Source organism: Sphaeramia orbicularis, chromosome 13, assembly GCF_902148855.1.
Source record: "Sphaeramia orbicularis chromosome 13, fSphaOr1.1, whole genome shotgun sequence".
Classification (NCBI taxonomy): Eukaryota; Metazoa; Chordata; class Actinopteri; order Kurtiformes; family Apogonidae; genus Sphaeramia; species Sphaeramia orbicularis.
This window is the reverse complement of record NC_043969.1, coordinates 21596004-21617979: the sequence shown is the minus strand read 5'-3', so window position 1 is coordinate 21617979 and position 21976 is coordinate 21596004. Positions and strand designations below refer to the sequence as shown.

The 21976-nt window shown below is 37.9% G+C and overlaps 1 protein-coding gene across 1 annotated transcript; it reads left to right on the top strand.

The window, feature by feature from the left end:
* Positions 1 to 1487: 1487 nt before the first annotated feature.
* Positions 1488 to 21976, top strand: stard10 (StAR related lipid transfer domain containing 10). The gene is made up of 6 exons (XM_030153021.1): positions 1488 to 2344; positions 12662 to 12809; positions 12960 to 13063; positions 18484 to 18601; positions 19175 to 19227; positions 20838 to 21976. Exons 1-6 carry the CDS (start codon positions 2186 to 2188, stop codon positions 21042 to 21044), a joined length of 789 nt encoding a protein of 262 aa, XP_030008881.1. The 5' UTR covers positions 1488 to 2185; the 3' UTR covers positions 21045 to 21976.

The following is a 21976-nucleotide window of genomic DNA, read 5'->3' as shown; positions in this document are numbered from 1 at the left end:
CCAACACAGTGGACACTTATGCATCATCCCATACACTGCAATCCATACCATTACTGTAACTTTACATTATTGTTCTTGATAAACCTGATCTGCAGTAACATATTTGAGTGTAAATCAATTGCTAATTGTTATTAAACTGTAAAGAACAGTTTCTTTTAAAACAAAAAGTTGTTGGGTTTTTTTGCATATTATCTGAGTAATAGCTAGTATAATAATATGTTAAAATGTGAGAAAACATCTGATTAGCAGCATTAAAAAAAAGTATTTCATAGTTTTCACACAATATGGCAATAAATGCATGTTTCTTTGCTTCAAAAATTAAATGAATGGTGTCCAGCTGAGTGGATGTTTTTGTAACTCCATGAAAAATAGGTTCACGAAAACATTTCAGTCACATTGTTTTTTTCATGCCTAAAGAGGAATAAAAACACTCAGGAAAAAAAAAAAATCTTGATCAAGGTTTTCATAATTCATGCATGAAAGGGTTAAAACACATTTTCACGGTAAAAAACATTTATATCAACTTCTGCCATGGCTGGAATGGTCAGGTGCACAAGTATGCAGGTCATAGTCAATATCAATACATGTAAATAATTTACTATTGAGCAATCACATAAGCACACAAGCCTGGAGTTGAAATATCATTTAGTTACGCCATTTCAGTATTACAAAGCAGCTTCTTACTTTTAGAAATAAACCAGCAGACGGTTGGAGGTGTGCTATGTCTGTTTAACCCTTTCATGCATGAATTATGAGAACCTTAGTCAAGTTTTTTTTTTTTTTAGTGTTTTTATTCCTCCTTAGGCATGAAAACAAACAAACAAAAAAAACAATGAGATTGAGTTTGTTTTTGTTTTTTTCATAGATTTACAAAACTGTCCACTCAGCTACACCATGAATTTCATTCTTGAAGCAAAGAAACATGTATTTAAAACTCAGTATCATAAAATGATATGAAAACAATGAAATAAAAACATGTTTAATGCTGCTAATCTGATGTTTTCTCACATTTTAACATATTCTAATACTACTTCTTACTCCCTTCATGGAGATTATATGCAAAAAAAAAAAAAAAGTTTAAAAAAAACAACAACTGTTATTTACAGTGTAACAATTAACAATTGATTTACACTCAAACATGTTAGTGCAGATCAGGTTTATCAAGAACAGCAAAGTTACAGTAATGATATGAATTGCAGTGTTTGGGATGATGCATAAGTCTCTACTGTGTTGGCTGATATGAAACTAAAACAACAAAATATAAAAATATAATATGCATATAAAATGTACAAGAGAACAGCTGTAGAACAGCTGTCCACTGGAGTAACCATTATGCATGAAAGGGTTCAAATAAGTTAAATGAACAAAATGTCCTAAGGTGATGACAGCTCGAACTTTTTACGAGTGTCACCTGAAGGCATCGCATGGAGGCGTTTCCATTGTAGCGTCTATGCGTCGCCTGCCTGTTCGCCTGTTCGGCCTGCTTTCCCCTCCTCTCCCGCTGCTTCTCCACCTCCTCTTCCTCCTATTTCTCCCCGCATCTCCTCCACCACCTGCCACAGCCGCGACGCAGCGATGGAGAGCCGCTGCGAATTATTCTAAGCCCACGAAAAAAACCCACAATTGAAAGGGACATTGAAGGACGCACGGGAAGAGAGAGAGAGGAGGCTTAGAGAAGGAGTCAGAGGAGAGAAGGAGAAGAAGAAACGGAGTGAAAGGAGCGGAAAATCAGAAACATATGGTTTGTCTGAGCAGAAGAGTGTCTGTTTGGGAGCTCTGCAGCACCAGCTTCAAACTTATCCAGCCGCTGTGATCTGCCGATTTGATTTCATTCATTAGTTTTCCGTGACTTCTTCTATTTCCGTGCTATTTTTTGCACAAACTCACCTGTGTGATCCTCCACCTACACATCTGTTTGAATAGTTTTTTTAATTTTTTTTTTTGCGGGTGGATTGCGGTTTTGCGCCTCCTTGAACGCGCACACACACAAGATCACAAGACGCCAGCCTAGAACAGCTTCTAAGGAGGAAATTGAATTAGATAAGTTATTCTTTCACAGCAGCAGGACTCCTCCTCTGGTCCCCCCCTTCTCACCGTGTCTCCTCCAGGGGCCCACCAGGAGTCTCCTCTTCCCCCCTTTCCTCCTCCCTTCATCCCTCCTCATCCTCTCTCCTTTTTCCGTGTCATGTCTGGGCAATCTGTGACCATCCCGGACGACCGGGCGTTTGCCAGCTTCAAGGCGGAGTGTCTGTGCGAAGAGGGCTGGCTCCTGACCCACAACAAGGGGGGCATCACGGTGTGGACCCAAGGTCTGGAGGAGGGCAAATCCGTGCACAAAATGAAGGTGAGAGTCAGTAAAAATTCAAAAAGTGTGCATTTAACCCTTTCATGCATGAATTATGGGAACCTTAGTCAAGATTTTTCCCCCCTAGTGTTTTTATTCCTATTTAGGCATGAAAAAAAAATGTGATTGAAATTTTCTTCCATTAACTTATTTTTCATGGAGATACAAAAATGTCCACTCAGCTGGACACCATGCGTTTAGTTTTTGAAGCAAAGAATGTAATATCAAAAAGTGATATTCTGTGAGAAAACTATGAAATAAAAACATTTTTAATGCTCCTAATCTGATGTTTTGTGTAGTTTTAACATACTCTAATACAAGTTATTACTCTTTTCATGGAGATAATATGCCCAAAAAAAACCCTCAAACATGTTACTGCAGATCAGGTTTATCAAGAACAGTAAAGTTACTGTAATGGTGTGAATTGCAGTGTGTGGGATGATGCTTAAGTGTCCACTGTATTGGCTGATATGGAACTAAAACAACAAAACTCATGAATATACAAGAAAACAGGTGTCGAACAACTGTCCACTGTAGTGACCACTATACATGAAAGGGTTAATACACTATTTAATGCAGTGGTTCCCAACCTTTTTTGGCTTGTGACCCCATTTTGACATCACAAATTTCTGGTGACCCCAGACATTCAAAACAAACACATTTCTTTTGCTAAAATTAATTTATTTTTGATCATGTAATAGTTTGCGATACTATGTTGCAAATAAATGTTAATGTTAGATGACATTTAATCTATATAATGTATATTATTATGGATGGAGGCAGAAAAGCCAGGTGTAGATTACTGCACAAAGTGAGAATTTTATTTTCCTTGGTCAGGATATGTACAGTCAGTCCAGCTTGGCTTTACAAGGCTGACAATTAATACTGAACAAACAAGAACTCAAACTATGAATTGTGAAAGAGCTGCAGCATCTGAAACTGACCACAATGAACATTTGAAAGATAAACAGTACCACAGTGCTTCAGTTTCAGCTTCACAGTTTGTCATGTCTTTTATGAATTGGGATTGTCTCTGTCAACTCAACATATATTTTTATTAGTAAGTTTTTATTTTTATGAATTACTAAAAATTTCAGGCGACCCCATTTGAATTCCAGGCGACCCTACGTAGGGTCTCGACCCCAAGGTTGAAAAACACCGATTTAATGCCTGCACATTGGCTTCCACAGACATTTATGCTGAAAATAGGAAGTTGTGAAGCTGTAGACATGTGCAGAAGAGGATAAACACAAAACATTAATGGGCATGTGAGGAAAAAAAAGCAACCCTGCACATAATCCATATGACAGGAAAAGATCCATAGTGCTGACTCGTTTTTACCGGTGCTCTTTGCTGCATGGCACCATATTAGTATAGCTGGTTTTTCCAACCTCTCTAAAACCACACAATGGATTAAATATTATAGTCTGTTACACTCACAATCTTACAGTCTGCATAATCTGTCTTTGTTAAGTGTAGACAAATGAGGTTAAAATGTCTAAATATGTAGAGAAAAACTTTTTACAATACTTAAGCCCAGTAAATATGATGGTGTCCATTACAAGAAAGCAGGATGAGTGTGGCCTTTTTTTGCTCTGAAGTACAGTTAAGCATAACAGTTCACAGTAGTTGCTTGCGCCAGAAGTGGTTTTGCGTAGTTTGTCATCAATTTAACACACAGGGAAGTGACAAAAGCTGAAACTGAATTGTGTACAATAGAGAAAAGAACTGTGTAAGAGTGAAAGAAAACAAAAAAGTACCTGTTAAGTGATAAAACAGGGTGTATTCATAGGTTACAGGTTGGTCTTTTTAGCTGTTTAATTATCATTTTCATATGTGAAAAACTGCTGCTTATCTCAGTTTAATGTCGCTTTAATTTGAATACCTTCCAGTCGCTTGTAGTTTTATTGTTCAGACAAAATGAAGAGTCTGGAGATGGTGTTTTGGAGTTGTTTCTACACCTTTTAGTTCTTGAATAATAAATCAGGTGCAAAAAAAAATAAAAAATAAAAAAAACATGGTAGTAAGAGGACCAGGAAGGGGAATATATAGTTGTTTCAGATCATTGTTTAGGTAAGATAACGTGCGAGCCTTGTGAAAACGCTTAATGAGTAAACTTTGTTATCTAGCCAAATAGCAGTCGTGGCACTTTGTCTAAAGTGTGAATGTTTGTCTTGGGAGTCACAGTGGAGGCGTCATCAGGAGAGCAGTGTCACTTTAAGCCACTGAGATACTGCTGTGTAACATCTAACACGTTTAATAAGAGAGATTTATTATGCTTTGCTGGGGCTCTGGGACTGAGAAAAAGCACACACGGTTCATTGTGAACAGGATTAAATGGTGTGAACATGTGTCACGATACAGAGTGAACACGTAATACTTCACTTCCCCTTTTGAATTATGTTAATAGTTTCATTTATGTGTAGTTTCAGCCTAGAAACCTGCCTGTATCAACACTTACAGTCACGGAAAAAATTATTAGACCATCAGAAGTCCTTAAAAACAATATGTATCCAGTCAAGTACTAACTCCTGTCTGTATCATGTGACTAAAACAGACAGAAAAGAAAACATGGAATGCCTAGAAGCACTGTTTTTGGCAGTACAATGTCATGTAAGAACTGAAGTGATTTTGGTTATTATCAAGAAAACCATGGAAAATGACTAGATATCAGCTCTGAAATTAAACTCTTATGAGCTATTTTTGTTGTTACCATTATATTTGTTCAAAGAAATGTACCTTTAGTTGTACCAGGTATTAAAATGAACAAGAAATTGAAGAAAACAAGGGGTAGTCTAATAATTTTTGCCATGACTGTATATACACATTTTTCTGTGCACATTAACCTGATGAATGACGGAATGATCGGTCTTGAACACCTCATATGCTGTAGAATCTGACTTAGGATTTTAAAAACACGGGAATAGCAAAACACATAAGCTGGAAACGCTGTCAGGAAACTTAACTGACCAGCAAATTAATCCTTAACAGACTCAAAACCTGTAATTCTGTTCCTCTCACTTTAAGGCAGCTTTGGCTTCACGGCTGACGGCTTTGAGATGATTAAAAAGACAAACCGTACAGGCCTTTATCATGGAAAACATTTTGACATGTTAGAGTAGAAAAAGCACTTATTATTTCTGCTTTACTTCTCTATATTACTCTCTCACTATATTTAGGTGAAATTAGATCAATAATTAGTAAAACCTGTGCTGTGCTTGATCTGTCAAAGCAAAGAAAAAGGAGCCTTGTGTGATTAAGTCCTCTCATATGAAGAGGGAAAAAGGTCCTGTTTGTGTGTCCGGGTCAGGCGAGTGTGGGCAGGCCTTCAGGTGTTTACTGTGTTAAATATAATGGGTGTGTGCGTATGTGCATACAGGTTTAATCTCCACAACACAAGACGGCTTCTCCCAGCTGTATGTTTGTTTGTTTCTGCGGTTTAGTCAACACACCAACCAGGATTGTGCAAATTGGCCACATTTATAGGTCTACATCCTGCGTATGTTCAAGGAGAGGTTACTCGTGTCTGCATCAGGTTTTGCTTATTCATCCTTTTCCACGTAGGACAGGTGTGTTTCCTCATGACAGCTCTGCAAACACAAGTAGAAAGTGCACACGGATACACGCACTTGGAGCATGGGTGGGGCCTATATCTACAGTAACGACAGCACTTTATATGTAAATATCGCAGGTGCACGGTTCACATCTGCATGTTATAACTTTCTTTTTATGTCAGTCTCACTCGCTTTCACAAAGGCTAGCACTTTTCATCCGAATACTGACACACCACATCTGTGCCTACTACTTCTTTCTATTTTCAGTCTTTATCTGCAATTGTGCACAAGGTTGTGAAATTAGATTTACTGTGGGTGAGTAGTAATCGGTTTGCATGCTTTATGTCTATAGGTGTACTCGTGCAAGGGTAAGGGCATGAAGCGTTGCCGCAGATACTGCTAGTCTATTTATAGATGAAATAAAAGCATGTGTCTTTGCTGATGTATGTCGAGTGATTAATGTTGTTGGGACACAACGCTTTATACCGTCTCTGTTCCCTTTAGAATTATTAGCATCTATGACCAAAATGTCATATCCTAATAGAGTTCACTTCATATCCAGAAATCCATACTAGGATATAACACATGTAACATATATGAAGCCTGTTTTTTTTTTTTTAATTTGTTTTTTTATTTTGATGGACATTTTGGATTCTTACTCATCAAATAGACATGGTAGTCATGTATAATTCTTTTTCTAATATATAATGTACAGTTCTGTTGTACAGTTCTCATCTGTGTTAAAGTTTTCAAACCCAAATTATGTCCATGCGATAAAAGTAGATGCTCTTTTTTGGTGAATGGCAAATCTTTTCCTTGTTTTACATTATTTGAGTTGAAACCAAGTGAAATGTCCCAATAAATTAACACTTATAATTATTGTGATAATTGTCAAGTCAATATTTTCTTCAACTTTCATTCAGGACCAAAAATGTACCTTTAAGCTTGAGGAAACTGAATTTGTGGTGTTAAATAATTTTTAAAAGACATGAAAAGGACATTATTGATGCATTTCCCCATTGTCGGATCAATAAAATCAAATCGAATCGAATCTCTGAAGTAGGAATAATGTAAAATGCAAAACAACATGTACCAAGACTAAAACGTTCTGTTGTTGAAGATGAAGATACTTTACAGACATATTTCATCATTCATGGGATTTTTTTGCTGCAATACTTAGTCTTGTCACTGTTATGCAGTCATCAAATGACAATCATGTAATTTATATAATCATGATACTTGCCTCCATTCCTCTGTATAAAAACTTGTGAGGAAACGAACAGAATTAACAGATTTTATCATTAGTTCAACATTGTTTACCACCATGTGATATGAATTCAATACAAAAATAGCAGTGGCTTATTTTCATTTTGTGCTTTTGTTCACTATTTCAGTAATGGGAATTGTGCGCTTTGATTGACAGGTCCATACGACAGTTTGCTCACGTGCTGAGTCAAACTTTCAGAGTTCCTGTTTATGTAATAACACACTTTTTTTGCTGACACCTCAAAAGTGTTAATAGGTTTGAGCAACAATACTGTAATTATATTTTGTTGCACAGTTTTCACTGAAGTTCATCATTTTACAGTCAGAAATTTAGCGTTTAACATTAGCTCATGTCTGACCCCTCAGGTTTCCATTGCTCCTCCCCCTTTGTCCAAATATGGTAATTTCCAGCTCTGAAAAGATGACATGGAGATTAAATCACAATTTACTGGTTTCAACACAGCAGTTCAGAAACTAATGGGTGCCATCATGATTCCTCCGTCCACTGTTTATATATATACAGTATATGGTTTAATGTACCAAACTTAAAAAAAAGGCAAACAGAAGAATAATTACATGTCTTCAACAATTATTAGACTTAGTGGTGGTGGCATAAAGTTAAGACTATAGATAATAATATAGATGATTGCAATTTTGTGTGACAATTTAGGGACAGGCCTTGTAGTACCATAGGTGGCCACTAGAGTGATATATCCACTTCTCCTCATGCAGTACATCTTTAGCCTACATCTGCTCTGCTGTGGAAAACTACAATACATCATCCATAAGACTGAAACTAATGTGGGGAAGGGTGAGATTTGCAACATGATGAACAAAACACTACAGATCTATAAACAGCAACGAATCACCGATGTCCCTACATCAGAAATCGTGTGAAAACAGACGAGTAATCATCATAATCATCATTATCATTAGGAGGCTAATTGTCATCAGTGTCATTATCACCACTACTGGTGCCATATTCACTGCTGTAATCACTCACACCAGCAGCACCAACTGCTTTGTATACTGTATGTGTTATTGTGTAGGTGGTTGGGTTTACTTTAAATCCTCTTGCATCACTGCTGCACACATACATAGATGTAAAGTGTGGGGACTCCTGGGTTTACCATCTCCCCCGCAAACACAGAGGGAAGCCCAGCGATGAATCACACGAACCCTCCAGTTTTTTGTTTTGTTTTTTTTTCTTTCCCTCATCGTGTCTCAGACCCCAGAGGAGCAAATGATTAAAGCTGACAGGTTAGAGGTGGTGGAAGGAAACATGGCAGGGAGAGAACAAGAGTGGGTGACAGGAGGAGGTGAATGGAGTAGGCGAGTGGTGGGATGTTGGGATCAGAGCCAGGTCATGGGTGTTATGAGTGGGCAGTGGGCACAGTGTGGACAAGAACTGAGGAAAGATGGCGTATAAGACCAAATACATGTAATTTATGCGCTTATTTGTCTGCCTGTTTATCTTCATCTTTTGTTCCATCTCTCTGAACTCTACCTCACCCGCCTTCCTCCATCTCCGTCTCCTTGTTTTATCTGTTTAGTTTACTAAATTACTGTGTAATAGAATTATGCACACGTGTACTTAGCTGGCTGTACGTCTTTATTCTGTACTGGATGGCTTTCGCTCCCCACCGTTCTCATCTTTCACCTTTTTATCTGGGTTTTCCTTCTTCCTGCTACTCCTGTATCAGTTCACCCAGGGATACAACAGATCCCTTTATTCTTTGTGATCTGTGATTAGCAAGTCTTCTGGCCACAATCACAGATATCAGATATGAGGCTTTAGTCAGTTTGTTTCAGTCAAATAAATGTAAAAAAAACAACAACCCATCAAATACTTTGGAATCAAAGGGGCGTGAAATGGAAGCACTTGAATAAAGCGCAAGCACAGAAATATCATTCAAGAGCAGCAATCAATTCCTGACTTAATCGACATCTTTTTAAATGGTGGTAAGCTGAACACCTTCTGTGTTGTAGGCTGAACAAAAAGTTTTGGAATGTCATGTTGGGTTGTGTCTATCTAATTACACACACACATCTGAGGTGGTGCAGTCTTAATTAATTACCTACACTGCGGTGGATTAGTTTATCTAAAATTTTATAATGAATCAGTGCAGATTAACATAAATCTAAAGGGTCCTTGTAAAGTCCAGGGGCCAGACCTGCAGCTGATAGATTCGACTATTAAAAAGTATGTCTTTTGCAACAGCAAAACATCACTTTACTCTAATACCACACGATAAACGAATTAAAACCAAACACTGAAGTGTCACCAGATAGTCAAGTTTTGCTGTATATGGACTGAAATAAACTTGCCTAGCTAGCTGTGACAACAACATTAATGCTCCATTAATTAGATCTGAGGTCTAATAGAAGCTTTTACTGCCTTGTCAGGCTTTGACAGGTCTGTGTGACTTGGCTGCTGAGTCTGACTTTCTGAGTTTTGGATTATTTAATAAAAAAAAATTTCGGGACAGACAGTTTCTTATTTGTGTCCAAATATGATCACTTCAGGCTCCAAAGATCTGGCCTAATGACAAATCACCACTGGCTTCAAAAGAGCAGTTCACCAGTGGGTGACTTCATGTTTCCTCTGTCCACTAATTATGTACACTGTGCTAATTACACTGATAAATGGCCATCATATGACAAATCAAGACCGATGACAATCCGAGCTTATGGCCTAGTACATTGTGAGTTACTGCCACCCCTACTGGCTCATGGGAACATACTGTACATGGATTGCTGTAGTTTGTCCTCAAATCTCTTCGACTCTGCTTACATTCTTGACTGCTGTCCAAGCTACCTGATCATCTGATACTCGAGCATGAATGAATGGAATTCTCTCCATACTATGGACTTTCCTTATCAGGGCCAAAATCAGTTCATACTCCAGCTTTTACAGTCGATCACGTTGAACCAGATGTCACTGATATTTCACTATTATGTTTCAGTAGTTATTGTGCCTGATGCACATTTTGGTTTCTGTTCACCTGCTCGCACCTTTCATTCTACATTTTCTTTTTTTCATCTTTGCTTTGTGCTTGTCGTTTTAATTTAGTTTTTCCATTTTCCTTCCTTTCACAGGTTAGATGTTGTGAAGCCCTGTGAGACTACAACTGTCAGGAGCCATATAAACAAAGCTGATTTACAAAGCAGTGGCTTGGCAACAAGTGAGCATAGCTGTCATGTACAGTGGTACACAGACCACTATTGTTGTTTAAATTTTATATGACAGCGGTAATAAAATAACACTTTTTCAAGAAATAGGGTGGAAACTAAAGGCGGTAATTGAGAGATATAATGATATGGTCCCAAGACAATTAACTTTGCTCAATTTAGGTCTTTGCCTCAAAAACATAACTGTCTTTACTTGTACTCTCCAGTGTTTTCATCACGGTTAAAAACAAGTATAGTTAACATTTCATAGGCTGTGTTTTTGAAGTGCTTCATTATTAATTCAGTGAAATTCTTTGTTTTAAGGCTTGTGTGTGTAAAGATACAATTTCTGCTATATTTTTATTATACTCTCATCTGTCAGTAACTCTGTAGTAATAGATCTATTGATCAGCTTCTGTAGAGGGACATCAGATAATAATATCCAGTACCGACTTGGTGCTCAAGGCAAGATTAAAGTAAAATGTTGTACAGCCAAATGGAGAGTGAAGTCAGTGATCATTTTCCTAAATGAGACCCTCAGGGAACAAGGAAAGGAAGACTGTGCTTTAAACCTACTGCACTGGTTCGTAGTGAGAGCAAAAAAGAATATCATCTGGGACAGACAACCGGCCTCGGTGCACTTTTTCTGTTTCGTTCTTGTTCTGTTGTCTCTGTCCTCTCTGTCACTCTCAGCCTCCTTGTCTCACTTGTTCGGTTTTGTCTTTACATGATTCTCCCTGTGCTCCTTGTTGTTGTTATTATTGTGAGTAATTCCCCCTGGCAGTTGTAACTGCAGTAACAGCTTCACCCAGGGGCTGCAGACCTTTTCATACGACTGTACATGGGTGTATTTTTACTGCAGTCATCTGATTCAAATCAGACATAGGCAGGAGTAGCAATGATGCATTTATTAGGCTGCAATGCAAGAATTTAGCAAATGGACATACGATACTATGCAAAAATCTTAGGCAGCCTTTAGTTTTGTTGTTTGACCATGACTATGACTACACATAAACAGTTTTTAGTCAGTAACAAATGTACAACTGTAATATACAGCAAATATGTAAACTGTATTAAAACATAAATTGGCATTTCAGAAAAAATATGAATATTGTGGAAGCTACATGAGATCATCTTGACAGAAAAAAATAAGAGACTGACACTTCTGGGACATTCTGAAGGTGTGTAATAAAACACAAGAAGAGCATTCATTCATACAATCGACCCTAGAGGGTTAAAGATTTACTGAATCCAAAAGGAGGTCACACTAAATACTGAGTTTACTTGCAGAAGCTGGTCGGTCAGATTTTTTTTTTTTTTTTTTTTTTGTGTAATGTTTTTACATAGATTTTGGCATCAAATAGTCCTGGTTTATTTCTCTTATAACCTCACATTTTCAGGATGCTTTATTGAATCCTGGTCATAGGGAAAGACAAGTCCGTTTCATTCCTAGATGTCATGACACGTGAGGGACATGTGGATGTGCCTGGCATCTAAAAATCTCAAAGACACTGTAACCTTTTGACCCCTATTGTTTCACTGTCTGTCTCTGTGCTGTATCAAACATATTGTTTTCCATTAAGACCTCAGGCCTTATAATGAGTCATCTGTGGTCAGTGGTGTGTCGCTTGATCACATAGATACTGCGTCTTTCTGCTTTCACACTCTCTGGCCATCTCATGTCTAATCATTTACACACTGGTCACCACATTTGTCTCTCTGGTTGTGTGTCAGAGCATGTGTAGGATCCATTAACACATAAATCCTTTTGATTTATCTGTTCTGTTTGTGTGGATGAATAGTACAGACAAGGATTTTTATACTTCAAAACATATATTTGAAATAAAGCTATGGAATATGACATTGCATGATTATTGCAATAGCACGAGTTACACAAGATGAATACAAATTTTCCCCATGGATCCATGCAAAAAATTTTTTAATCATAAAAGGTCTGAAGTTGGAGGAGAGACATTAATTTTGACATTAATGTGTCTAGTTTCATTCAGTTTTTATGTTTCATTTTACTGATGTTAAATAATGAGCATTTCCATTTGTTTGTCAGTAATATTATACATATACATTTACAGATCAACATTATTTGTCCTCAGGGGGAAATAATGCATGCTGAAGTGTAGTAGTTTGTCAATTTCTTGTGCTGCAGCAATGGTATGGAATGGTATTACTTTTCTGTTTTAAAGCTATTAAAACTGACTTAAAAGTCAGTCAGTTTATACTTATTTTAGTCCCCAATTCACTTATTGCTTTATTTTCTGTTCCTCCAAATTGATATCTGTCTTTCTTTCCTTGTGTATTCTGCTTTCAGTGTCGGATGGTGTGTAAGGATGCGTCAGCTGAGACCATGTACGATGTTCTCCATGACATCGATTACAGAAAAAAATGGGATACAAATGTCATCGAGACCTTTGATATCGGGAAACTTACAGTCAACGCGGATGTTGGTTACTACTCTTGTATGTTACACATCTATGTATCAATTAATTCTGTGCATATAAGTCTGATTTAATTCACCACTAACATGAAAGGAGGCAAAACACACATACTATACAGGGCACTAGAATCCACAGTGACGTTTTCACCTAACTTTTCCTGTTTGTCATCAGGGAGTTGTCCAAACCCTCTTCGGAACCGTGACGTGATCACCCTTCGCTCCTGGCTGCAGATAGGAAAAGACTATATCATCATGAACTACTCTGTCAAACACCCTGTGAGTATATAATGCACACACTTTTCCAGTTTTTTGCTCATTCATCCGACTTTAACCCTGTTCATGTGTACTCAAAATGTTCACTGGAATGCTAATGCAGCTCTGTGGAACTAAACAGCCTGCTTTGTAATGAGCAGTGATCCAGTTTAGTGAGCTTATAGCCTCAGCAGACAGAAATACTCCAGAAATAAAAGTATTCACTCTTCTCCATAAAGTAAAAGGATCAACAATGCAGTTCTTTTTTTTATTCTGCTACAGCACAGTGAAGCAAAACTGTCACAGTTAGGGGAGCTGCCATGTTGCTTCTGGGGATATTTATGGCTCAGTAGAGGTGGTATTTACTAAAGAGTAAATATGCATACAGGAAATTCAAACAAGTTTTTTTTGTATAAAGTCTGTTGTGGCAAACATTAAACTCACATGGTTGATCAGCTGACTCTAGCTGTTTACTGTAATCAGGTAGAACAGGTAGGGTGGACAGATAAAGACCAAATTATTCCTCTATATCTTCTGTGAAAAAGACCTCACAGCCAATTCAGATGCAAAACAACCAGATGAGGTGCTTTTTCTAATCTGTTAATTAGTCAAGTGTAACATACCCTGCTGGCAACACACTGCAGGCTAAATTATTGACTCCAAACCAGTTTAAGGAAACACATAATTGTGTTTTAGTCTTTGAGTCTTTTCAAAGTTTGCCTCTTGTTCACTTGACATTTTACAGAAACACAGTTGGTGACTGGTCTTTGCAGCTGTCAATCACCTCTGAAAAGGCCTGTAATTGGTTAGAGTCTTCTGGGGGGTGGGGGGGTGTCAAGAGGAGATGCAGAAGTCTAGTTTCTGCTCAGACCACTTGAGTTACAGCATGCAGTAAGTTATTATCTATTTTAGCTCAGCGACTGCACAACTAATCCTATGCAGTCCACCTTTTAAAGTGACAATATTTGTGCAGTGTGGTCAACTGAATACCCCACAGCTCAAAAAGCGGAATGCCCTCATTAGAGCTGCAGTTGGATTTGGTTATTTTGGGGCTTTTTAGTCTTGGGATATTCACTCTGTTTCACGCTGCTACCCAGCAGATGAGTAGCGTACCTAAACACTGGATACCACTGACTATAAAATGGAAAATAGGATAGGAAATGAAGAAGTCAATTCTGAGCTACTATAAAAACACAGCGCTCTTCTGTGGATCTGAACAGTTCATTCTGAGGTGACGAAAACACAATGACTCCAGTGATGTGATTATACACAAATGAAAATGTAGTCATGAATATGATAGTTAATTTCTATAGTTGGATCTTCCTGAATTCCCCAAACACTGAACCGAACCTTTAAACACACTGTATGGAAAGAAATGCGTAAATATATAGCTGTGGATGTATCTGTGTCTCAGTTAAAAGTCTACTCATCTCATGAACCTTCCAGGAAGTAATGAATGTTTGGCACTTTTCCAAAAACAAGCCACTCCCTGATGCCCTGTCCTTGATGCTTTTACCTGACAGACAATAAATGTACCTTGTGCTAGTGGTGCTTTTCTTTTATAGTAGTATAGTGGGTTTTTAGTTTGTTTTTAGCTTACCAGCCGACAGGCCGTAAGCTATTGTCATCATGCAGCGTCCGTTGTCGTCGTCTGTCGTCGTCTGTCATCATCTGTCGTCGTCTGTCATCGTCTGTCGTCGTCTGTCATCCGTTGTCCGTTACAAAAATTTCAATCGTCTTCTTCTCCGAAACTACAATTCCGATTGACTTCAAACTTGGTATACAGCTTCTTTATGATGATGTCAACAAAAGTTAGTGAAATTATTTGGATCCGGATCTGATTCTGGATTTGGTGCCACTTTGAAAAATTTCCCCATTATAAGAGATAGGAAGTGGATCGATGCAATAACTCAGTAAATATAAATGATATCCAGTGTAAATTTCTACAGTCCAGCCCTGATGGGGAGATGACCAAAACATAATGACCACATGCTGATCAGGATCTTCTTCTGGATCCGGGAACTTACGGAAAATTTAACATGGGCTCTTATGGGGAAAAAATTTCAATCGTCTTTTTCTCCCAAACTACAGTTCTGATTGACTTCAAACTTGGTATACAGCTTCTGTATGATAATGATGTCAACACAAGGTATTGAAATTATTTCGATCCAGATCTGATTCTGGATTTGGTGTGACTTTGACAAATTTTCCCATTATAAGAGATAGGAAGTGGATTGATACAATAAATCAGTATCAATGATATCAAGTTGGAATTTGAATTTTTTACAGATCTGATTGGAATATGACCAAAACATGGGCTATTTCTGTAATATAATAAATACACATAACTGGGTGATAATAAATGGCATCTGGATACATTTCCCAAAGTTTTTAATTTGGCCGGTAAGCTACAGGGTCATTGGTCCGATTTTTTTGATTGTGGTCTTGTTTTTGAGACTTGTGTAATTTGTGTGTCAAAGGCCAGTAAAACAAGCAGACTGATTAGAGAGTGGCGAGACCTTGTGATTGGCTGTCTGTTTGGAAATGAGCCTGAAATCTGTAGTTTGGCTGAATATCTGCATTTCTTGTCCAAGTGGAAGATGAACAAATGAATGATCTTGTGCTAATGCTTGTATTCATCATCTCTCTTGTGTTGTCATAAACAACTTTGTTGATTACCTATTATTTTTTCAATTATTTTCTACTTTTTTGGGGGGGGGGGCTTTGGAATCGTGAGAAAAATGCAAAAAGTGTGTTACAACTTTATTTGACCAAGCACATTGTAAAACAGAAAGGAGATCAGGCTGCAGTCACATAAAAGAATTTGATCCTTACAGTTTAGAGGCTGAAACCAGATAAGATTTGAGTGATAAACTGCATCGTTCTGTCACTTTGGTTAACTAGTCAGTTGTTGAGCTCTTTTTGTCTGTTCCTTCTTTCTCTTTTGGCTCAGTCTCATTTTTTTTCACCCTATCCTCCAGTCTCTTTTCCTGTCTGTTTTCCTTGGGTTCTTATTTTCTCTTTCACTCACTAATGTAATGTTTACAAAAGGATAAGGTCTCTCATGTGACTGGTAGCTGTTGACTTCCACCTCGCCTTCCGCATTCCTACATCAATAAGTGGTGGCCAACTTAATAGACAGAATGTGTGCATGGCTTTGTGTGTGATTCTCCAAGGTCACTGTTGTTAATCAGAAGAATTTGACAGTTTGACTGTCAGAGGTGAATTCACTTGTAATGTTTGATCTGCTTATTTTCCTCTCTTTCAGTCCTGTGCATAAAGAAAGGCCAAAGGTTGCTTGACATTTCATGTTATGTTGCTGAAGAGTATGTAATGACACATAACTGATTAGAAAATAAATGCAACAGACATCCTGTCATCTCCCACGCATTAAAACGATCCACAACTTTTACAGCTTAGAGCATCATAATGTTGTACTTGATTCCCCAGGAACCTGGAGATATGATTCACACTAACTGTCATTTTAATGTAATCAGAGTTTCCTACAATGGATCTTATTAATGACATGCACTCTCAAAATATATCCACCAAATCACAGGAGAAGATGAATGGTTTCTCTGGTGAAGGTTCTTAAGCTGACTGCTGCTCTGTATGCTTCTTAAACACTCTGCAGTGTGGTGCTCCAGTTATTGCAGGCTAACTGTAACTGTACATTAACATCATGAATAATAACCCGAGGTAGCCAAAGGAGTCCGCAGTCAAGTATGTTTCTCGATCTTGCAATTTCTTGCATCAGAAATACTGGATGACTAAGAAGCAGAAAATCAAATCACTGGTCACCAGAAAAAAACACAGCACAAACATTCTTACCAGCCAGGAATTAAGAAGTTCATATATACTTTATGTATGAGGAAAAACTATCTGCTTTGATTATGACATGTATCACCAGGGCACATGTCAAGACTTGCATCAATGTTTTTTTTTGTTTGTTTTTTGCCCAAGATATTGTGTTGATGGTGGGAGAGTTTGACCACTGCTGAAAGTCTTCTCCACACCCCACACACTCTCAGTAGAGTTCAACTCTGGCCAATTTATGTGTGAAAATGATTATCTCATGCTCCCTGAATCAGTCTCACTATTTAATCCTGATGAATCCTGTCATTGTCATTTTGGAATATCCCTGTGTCATCAGTGAAGAAAAGTCCACTGATGTTCAGACCTATTCATTTAGTAGATTCAGGTTCAGCTGGCCTAAATTTGGACACACAATGCTGCTGAACCTAGACCTGACCAACTGAAGTAACCCCAGACCATAACAGTGCCCCCAGAGGCTTGCACAGTAGGTGCTCAGCATGACGGGTAATCACTTCATCCACCTCTCTTCTCACCCTGATGCACCCATCACTCTGGAACAGGGTCAATGTGGACTCATCAGACCACATGACATTTTTCCATTGAAACACAGTCCAATTTTTATGCTCCCTACCAACTTTAAGCCTTTTTATTGATTATCTTCACTTATAAGTAGTTTTCGTAAGGCCACACATTGGGGCACATTGACACATTGTGTGGCCTTAATGTGAATGTGGAATGTGATATATAGATATACCAGACATTCCATGCATCCGAGATTTTTTTCCATCCCATTTCTCAGACACTATTCACCTGATGCTTTTCAAATTTCACTCACATGTTCTTGTTTTTTACATTTTTTAGAAAAGATTGAAAATTAAGACTCAAAATTAATGCCTGGGTAAGCAGGGTATCGGTGAGCAGGAGGGGCAAAGTGTAAGCTCTGCCTACTTTTTCACTTTTTCATTTTTTTAATGATGTGATTTCAAATGTTTAAATAATCATCAACCACAATTCTTCCTCAAAGATGATGGTTCGTCATTGTTCTTCCAGGTTTTAATAATGCACTGAGCAGTTTTTCATCCAGTTTTAGTAGTTTTAGCATCTCTTTACTCGTTTTCTTTGCTTGATGCAGGCCAATAATTTGACCCCTCTGGAAGAGAGCGTCTTTTCCATGACCATGGAATATGTCTTCTGACATGGCTGTTAAAGAAATGAGAACCTACTCATGTCATCAGTTAGGATTAAGTAACTTGTGTCAGTTGAAACTTATCCCTTAACTTTAACTTAATCCCTGCAGTAATGATCCAATGGGAGGCTCTTACCTATTTGCTCAGATAAATGCAACCTGGCAGTGTAGGTAGAAGAAAAACATTTGATGAATAGAGATGATTTCCGACAATCTTTGTGTGTGTGTTAATTTGTGTGCAATTTACATTTAGTGATAATCGCAAGTTATGTAGTTAAATTGAATTTTTTAGCTGACATTGTCATGTTTAACATCTTACAGTGAGTGAAAACATTGGGGAGTTCCCTGTCCTACTCAAGGACAGATTTGAAGCTGCTGCATGCTGAGAATACAAATCAAACAAAGTGTGTTAACTACGTATTTGTATGTGTTACTTTTACAGAAATACCCTCCTAAAAAGGACTTTGTGCGAGCTGTATCCATTCAGACTGGCTACATGGTTCAGAGCCAGGGACCCAGCCACTGTACCCTCACGTACATGGCACAGGTAGATCCACGAGGTAACCACTGCAAACTCACTCACAAACAGCAGAAACACACGTGGACAAAGTCATTCACAAATGAATGCATATACATATGCACACTCACCCAGGTGCTAAACACATGTTCATAGTTCTAATTGAATGATTCATTCCCCTGCCTTTATGTCAAAATGTGTTTCCATAGTAACCATATGAAGGACAGGGTCTGTTTTATTCTCCCACCTCTCACTGAGGAGCCCTTTTACTTCTGCTCAGTAATCGTTTTCTCACATTTCACTTAATTTCCCTTCTTTATGACTACTCTTATTCGCGAGGCCTGATTGAACAAATCTGTTTAATCCCCTGTTTGTAATGTGTGTTTGTGTGTGAGCGACCCATCTGGTTTCATTGAAGTGAAAAGCTTCACTTTGATCCTGGTTGACATGACATGTAATAAAGCTAACTCTAAATCCTTCTTTTCCAGTGTGTGCTCTCCATTGTCCTCCTCTTCTTCTCACCTTCTCGTTCCCTTTATTTTTCTCAGGCTCACATATTTTGCTCCCCTGTTTGTTTCTTGTGCTCACTCCCTTTTTCTTGTCTCTCTTTGTGCAGGTTCATTACCCAAGTGGGTTGTCAACAAGTCTTCCCACTTCCTTGCTCCTCGTGTAAGTAATTTGCAGATTCTGTGTCTGTGTTCAACACAAGTGGATATCTATAGACCTCTTGTAGTAAACTGTAGGCACTTCACAATGCTCTCCAACTCAAGTAATATAATATTTATTCAAATGTATATTCCAGACATACTGTGTCACTCCATGTGACAGTGAGTTGCATATCTGTTAAAATAGGGCAGAGATTCTCTAGAGAGCACCCTGGGAGAGAGGAATCCCTTGATAATGGAGTCAAAAAATAGCATCTTTGGAGAGATGCTCAAATGCTCAAATCCCACTGAAAAAAAACATGTTGAGGAAGAAAACATCTAGTATAAATACAGGATTTTTTTCTCTTTGAATATTTAAAGAATTTAAATTTTTAATTCATAATTCCGCAATAGTGCTATATATAAATCCAGTATCTTTTGGTATATCTTTTCAGAGCCATTTACATACCCTCTTGCAGGTCTGATACTTTGATTCATCCATGACTATCCATGGATACAGGTATTTTTCTAAACGGATAATTTGGTTAACTCTGGTTGTCCACACAACCATTGTTGTATAAAATGTCTCTGCACACACAAGAAGACAAACCTGACTACAAACTCTGAGACAAACACCTCTTTCTGGTGAGCTTTAAGTGCAGGGTTTTTCCAGGTTTAACTGGCTCAAGCTTCATAGAAGCAATGTATTGAAATGAATGCAATGAAAAAGGCTGTCTCATAGGTTAGACAGTGTTTTCCTTCACAACCTCTATTTGAGTGTTATCCAGATATGATGGTGGCATTGAATTTGATGGAGGTGGCCAGTGCTTAAATATCTACGCAGGGAAAGACCCTGAACCCACAAATGTGGAGGATCAAATTATATAAACAGGTGCAGAGGTTGCACTCTGTCATAGAGGTTGAGCAGTACTACTAAGTTATAGTTATAAAAGTTCAGTTTAACTAGTGGTTGAGGTGTTTTTAAGTATATTTTTTTGATATGATATAGTTTTCCCAACATAATGGTTCATGTTGTGCATCTCCAAAATGTGAGTTGCCTGCACTCTACTGTACTATATTGACTGAAAGGAAAAGAGTTCATCAGCTCAAAAAAAAAAAAAAAAAAAAGAGGTAATCTGTGAATTATTTATAGAATATTCAGTTAATCTTCAGTTGAATCACCAGTCTGTCTGGATACATCTGGATGTTTTCATTATTGTTCTTCATTCAACATTACAGTCATCAAATCCTTATTTGAAGTGTTCTAATGTGTGACATAATTAAATATACTTTAGTAGCTGCAAAGAACCAAGAGGAATTGTGTCCACTTGAACAAACATAATATATCTTTAGGACAGGCAATAAATGTTCCATAAAATTAAACTTTTAAGGAGTATAAAATCCAAATTGTTTCACGTCTTCTTGGATGCGTTTCTCCACCTAATTTTGTCTCTGAATGCAAACATACCTCTTCCTGTGTTGTGTTAATATAAAACAAATCGACATTCCTGTAAATACATCATAGAAGTGACGTGTATAAAACCATTAAAATAATGACATGAATGATATTCATTGCAGTTAAATAAATGATTATAATGTCCTTCTTGTGCGGTTTCCCCGTTCCACCCATTGTAGGCGATGAAGAAGATCTACAAAGCCTGTCTGAAGTACTCAGAGTGGAAGCAAAAAAACAAGCCTGGCTTAAAGCCCTGGCTCTACCCTGAACAGACTACATTACCCAGCATCCCACTCTCTGAGCTCAGCATCCAGCATGCTGACAGCCTGGAGAATATTGATGAGAGCTCCTTGGCTGAGGCTCAGGAGAGAGAAGACAGCGACTAGCGTGTCTACACACACACACACACACACACACACACACACACACACACACACACACACACACACACAGTCTTGTATTCATACACACTCATACAGTAAAGCAGGGATACATGGATGCCCGACACACACACACTAAATTTGGAGATATGTATATGTGGTTCTACATTAAAGTATGTGTGTAAGCATCCATGCACACAGACAAAAGCGCACTTGACCTACTCAGTCTTTTTCCTGCATACATAATGTATGAACGCATATACACATCTGCAACACTGATGCACTCACAGATACCTATCCTCCCTCTCACAACAGGCTGCAGGAATACTTATTTTTACAAGTCAAAAAAGTTATCAACATAAACATGATTTTTGTCATACCTGTTTGAGGAATATTAAAGTTTCTAATTGGAGCCTATGCAGATTAATATATCAAAGTATATTTTCATCAGCAGGATTCACTTTTCATGTAAATGTTTACAGATGTACCTGATATGCGAGTTGGAGAAGTACACAATCATGTTTGATAGTTGAGGGTAATATCTTAATAAGTCTAGTGTGACAGCCTCCTATTTTAACTCCTGATGCCAGTGTATATGGTGCACCAAGGTAAACATGTCTGCCTGTGTGTACACATAAAGACACACAACTAATATATAATAAATGATTATTTATTCATGTATACAGACGTGTATATGCTTTGACAGTTTGCATCCTTCTGCCTATGATGTCCCTTTATGTCTCCATCACATTTTGTAATCCCATTATAAATATGCAGATGTGCAGAAGGCAGCTGGAATTCCCCCCACGACACATTCACACAAACACACATACAGATTTTACACTCACATGCACTGTCTGCTTCTCTATTTGAGAGATGTATGAATGTATGTAGTTTAAAAATTAAATACAGATTCCTATAAAGGTTTTCAAGTTTCA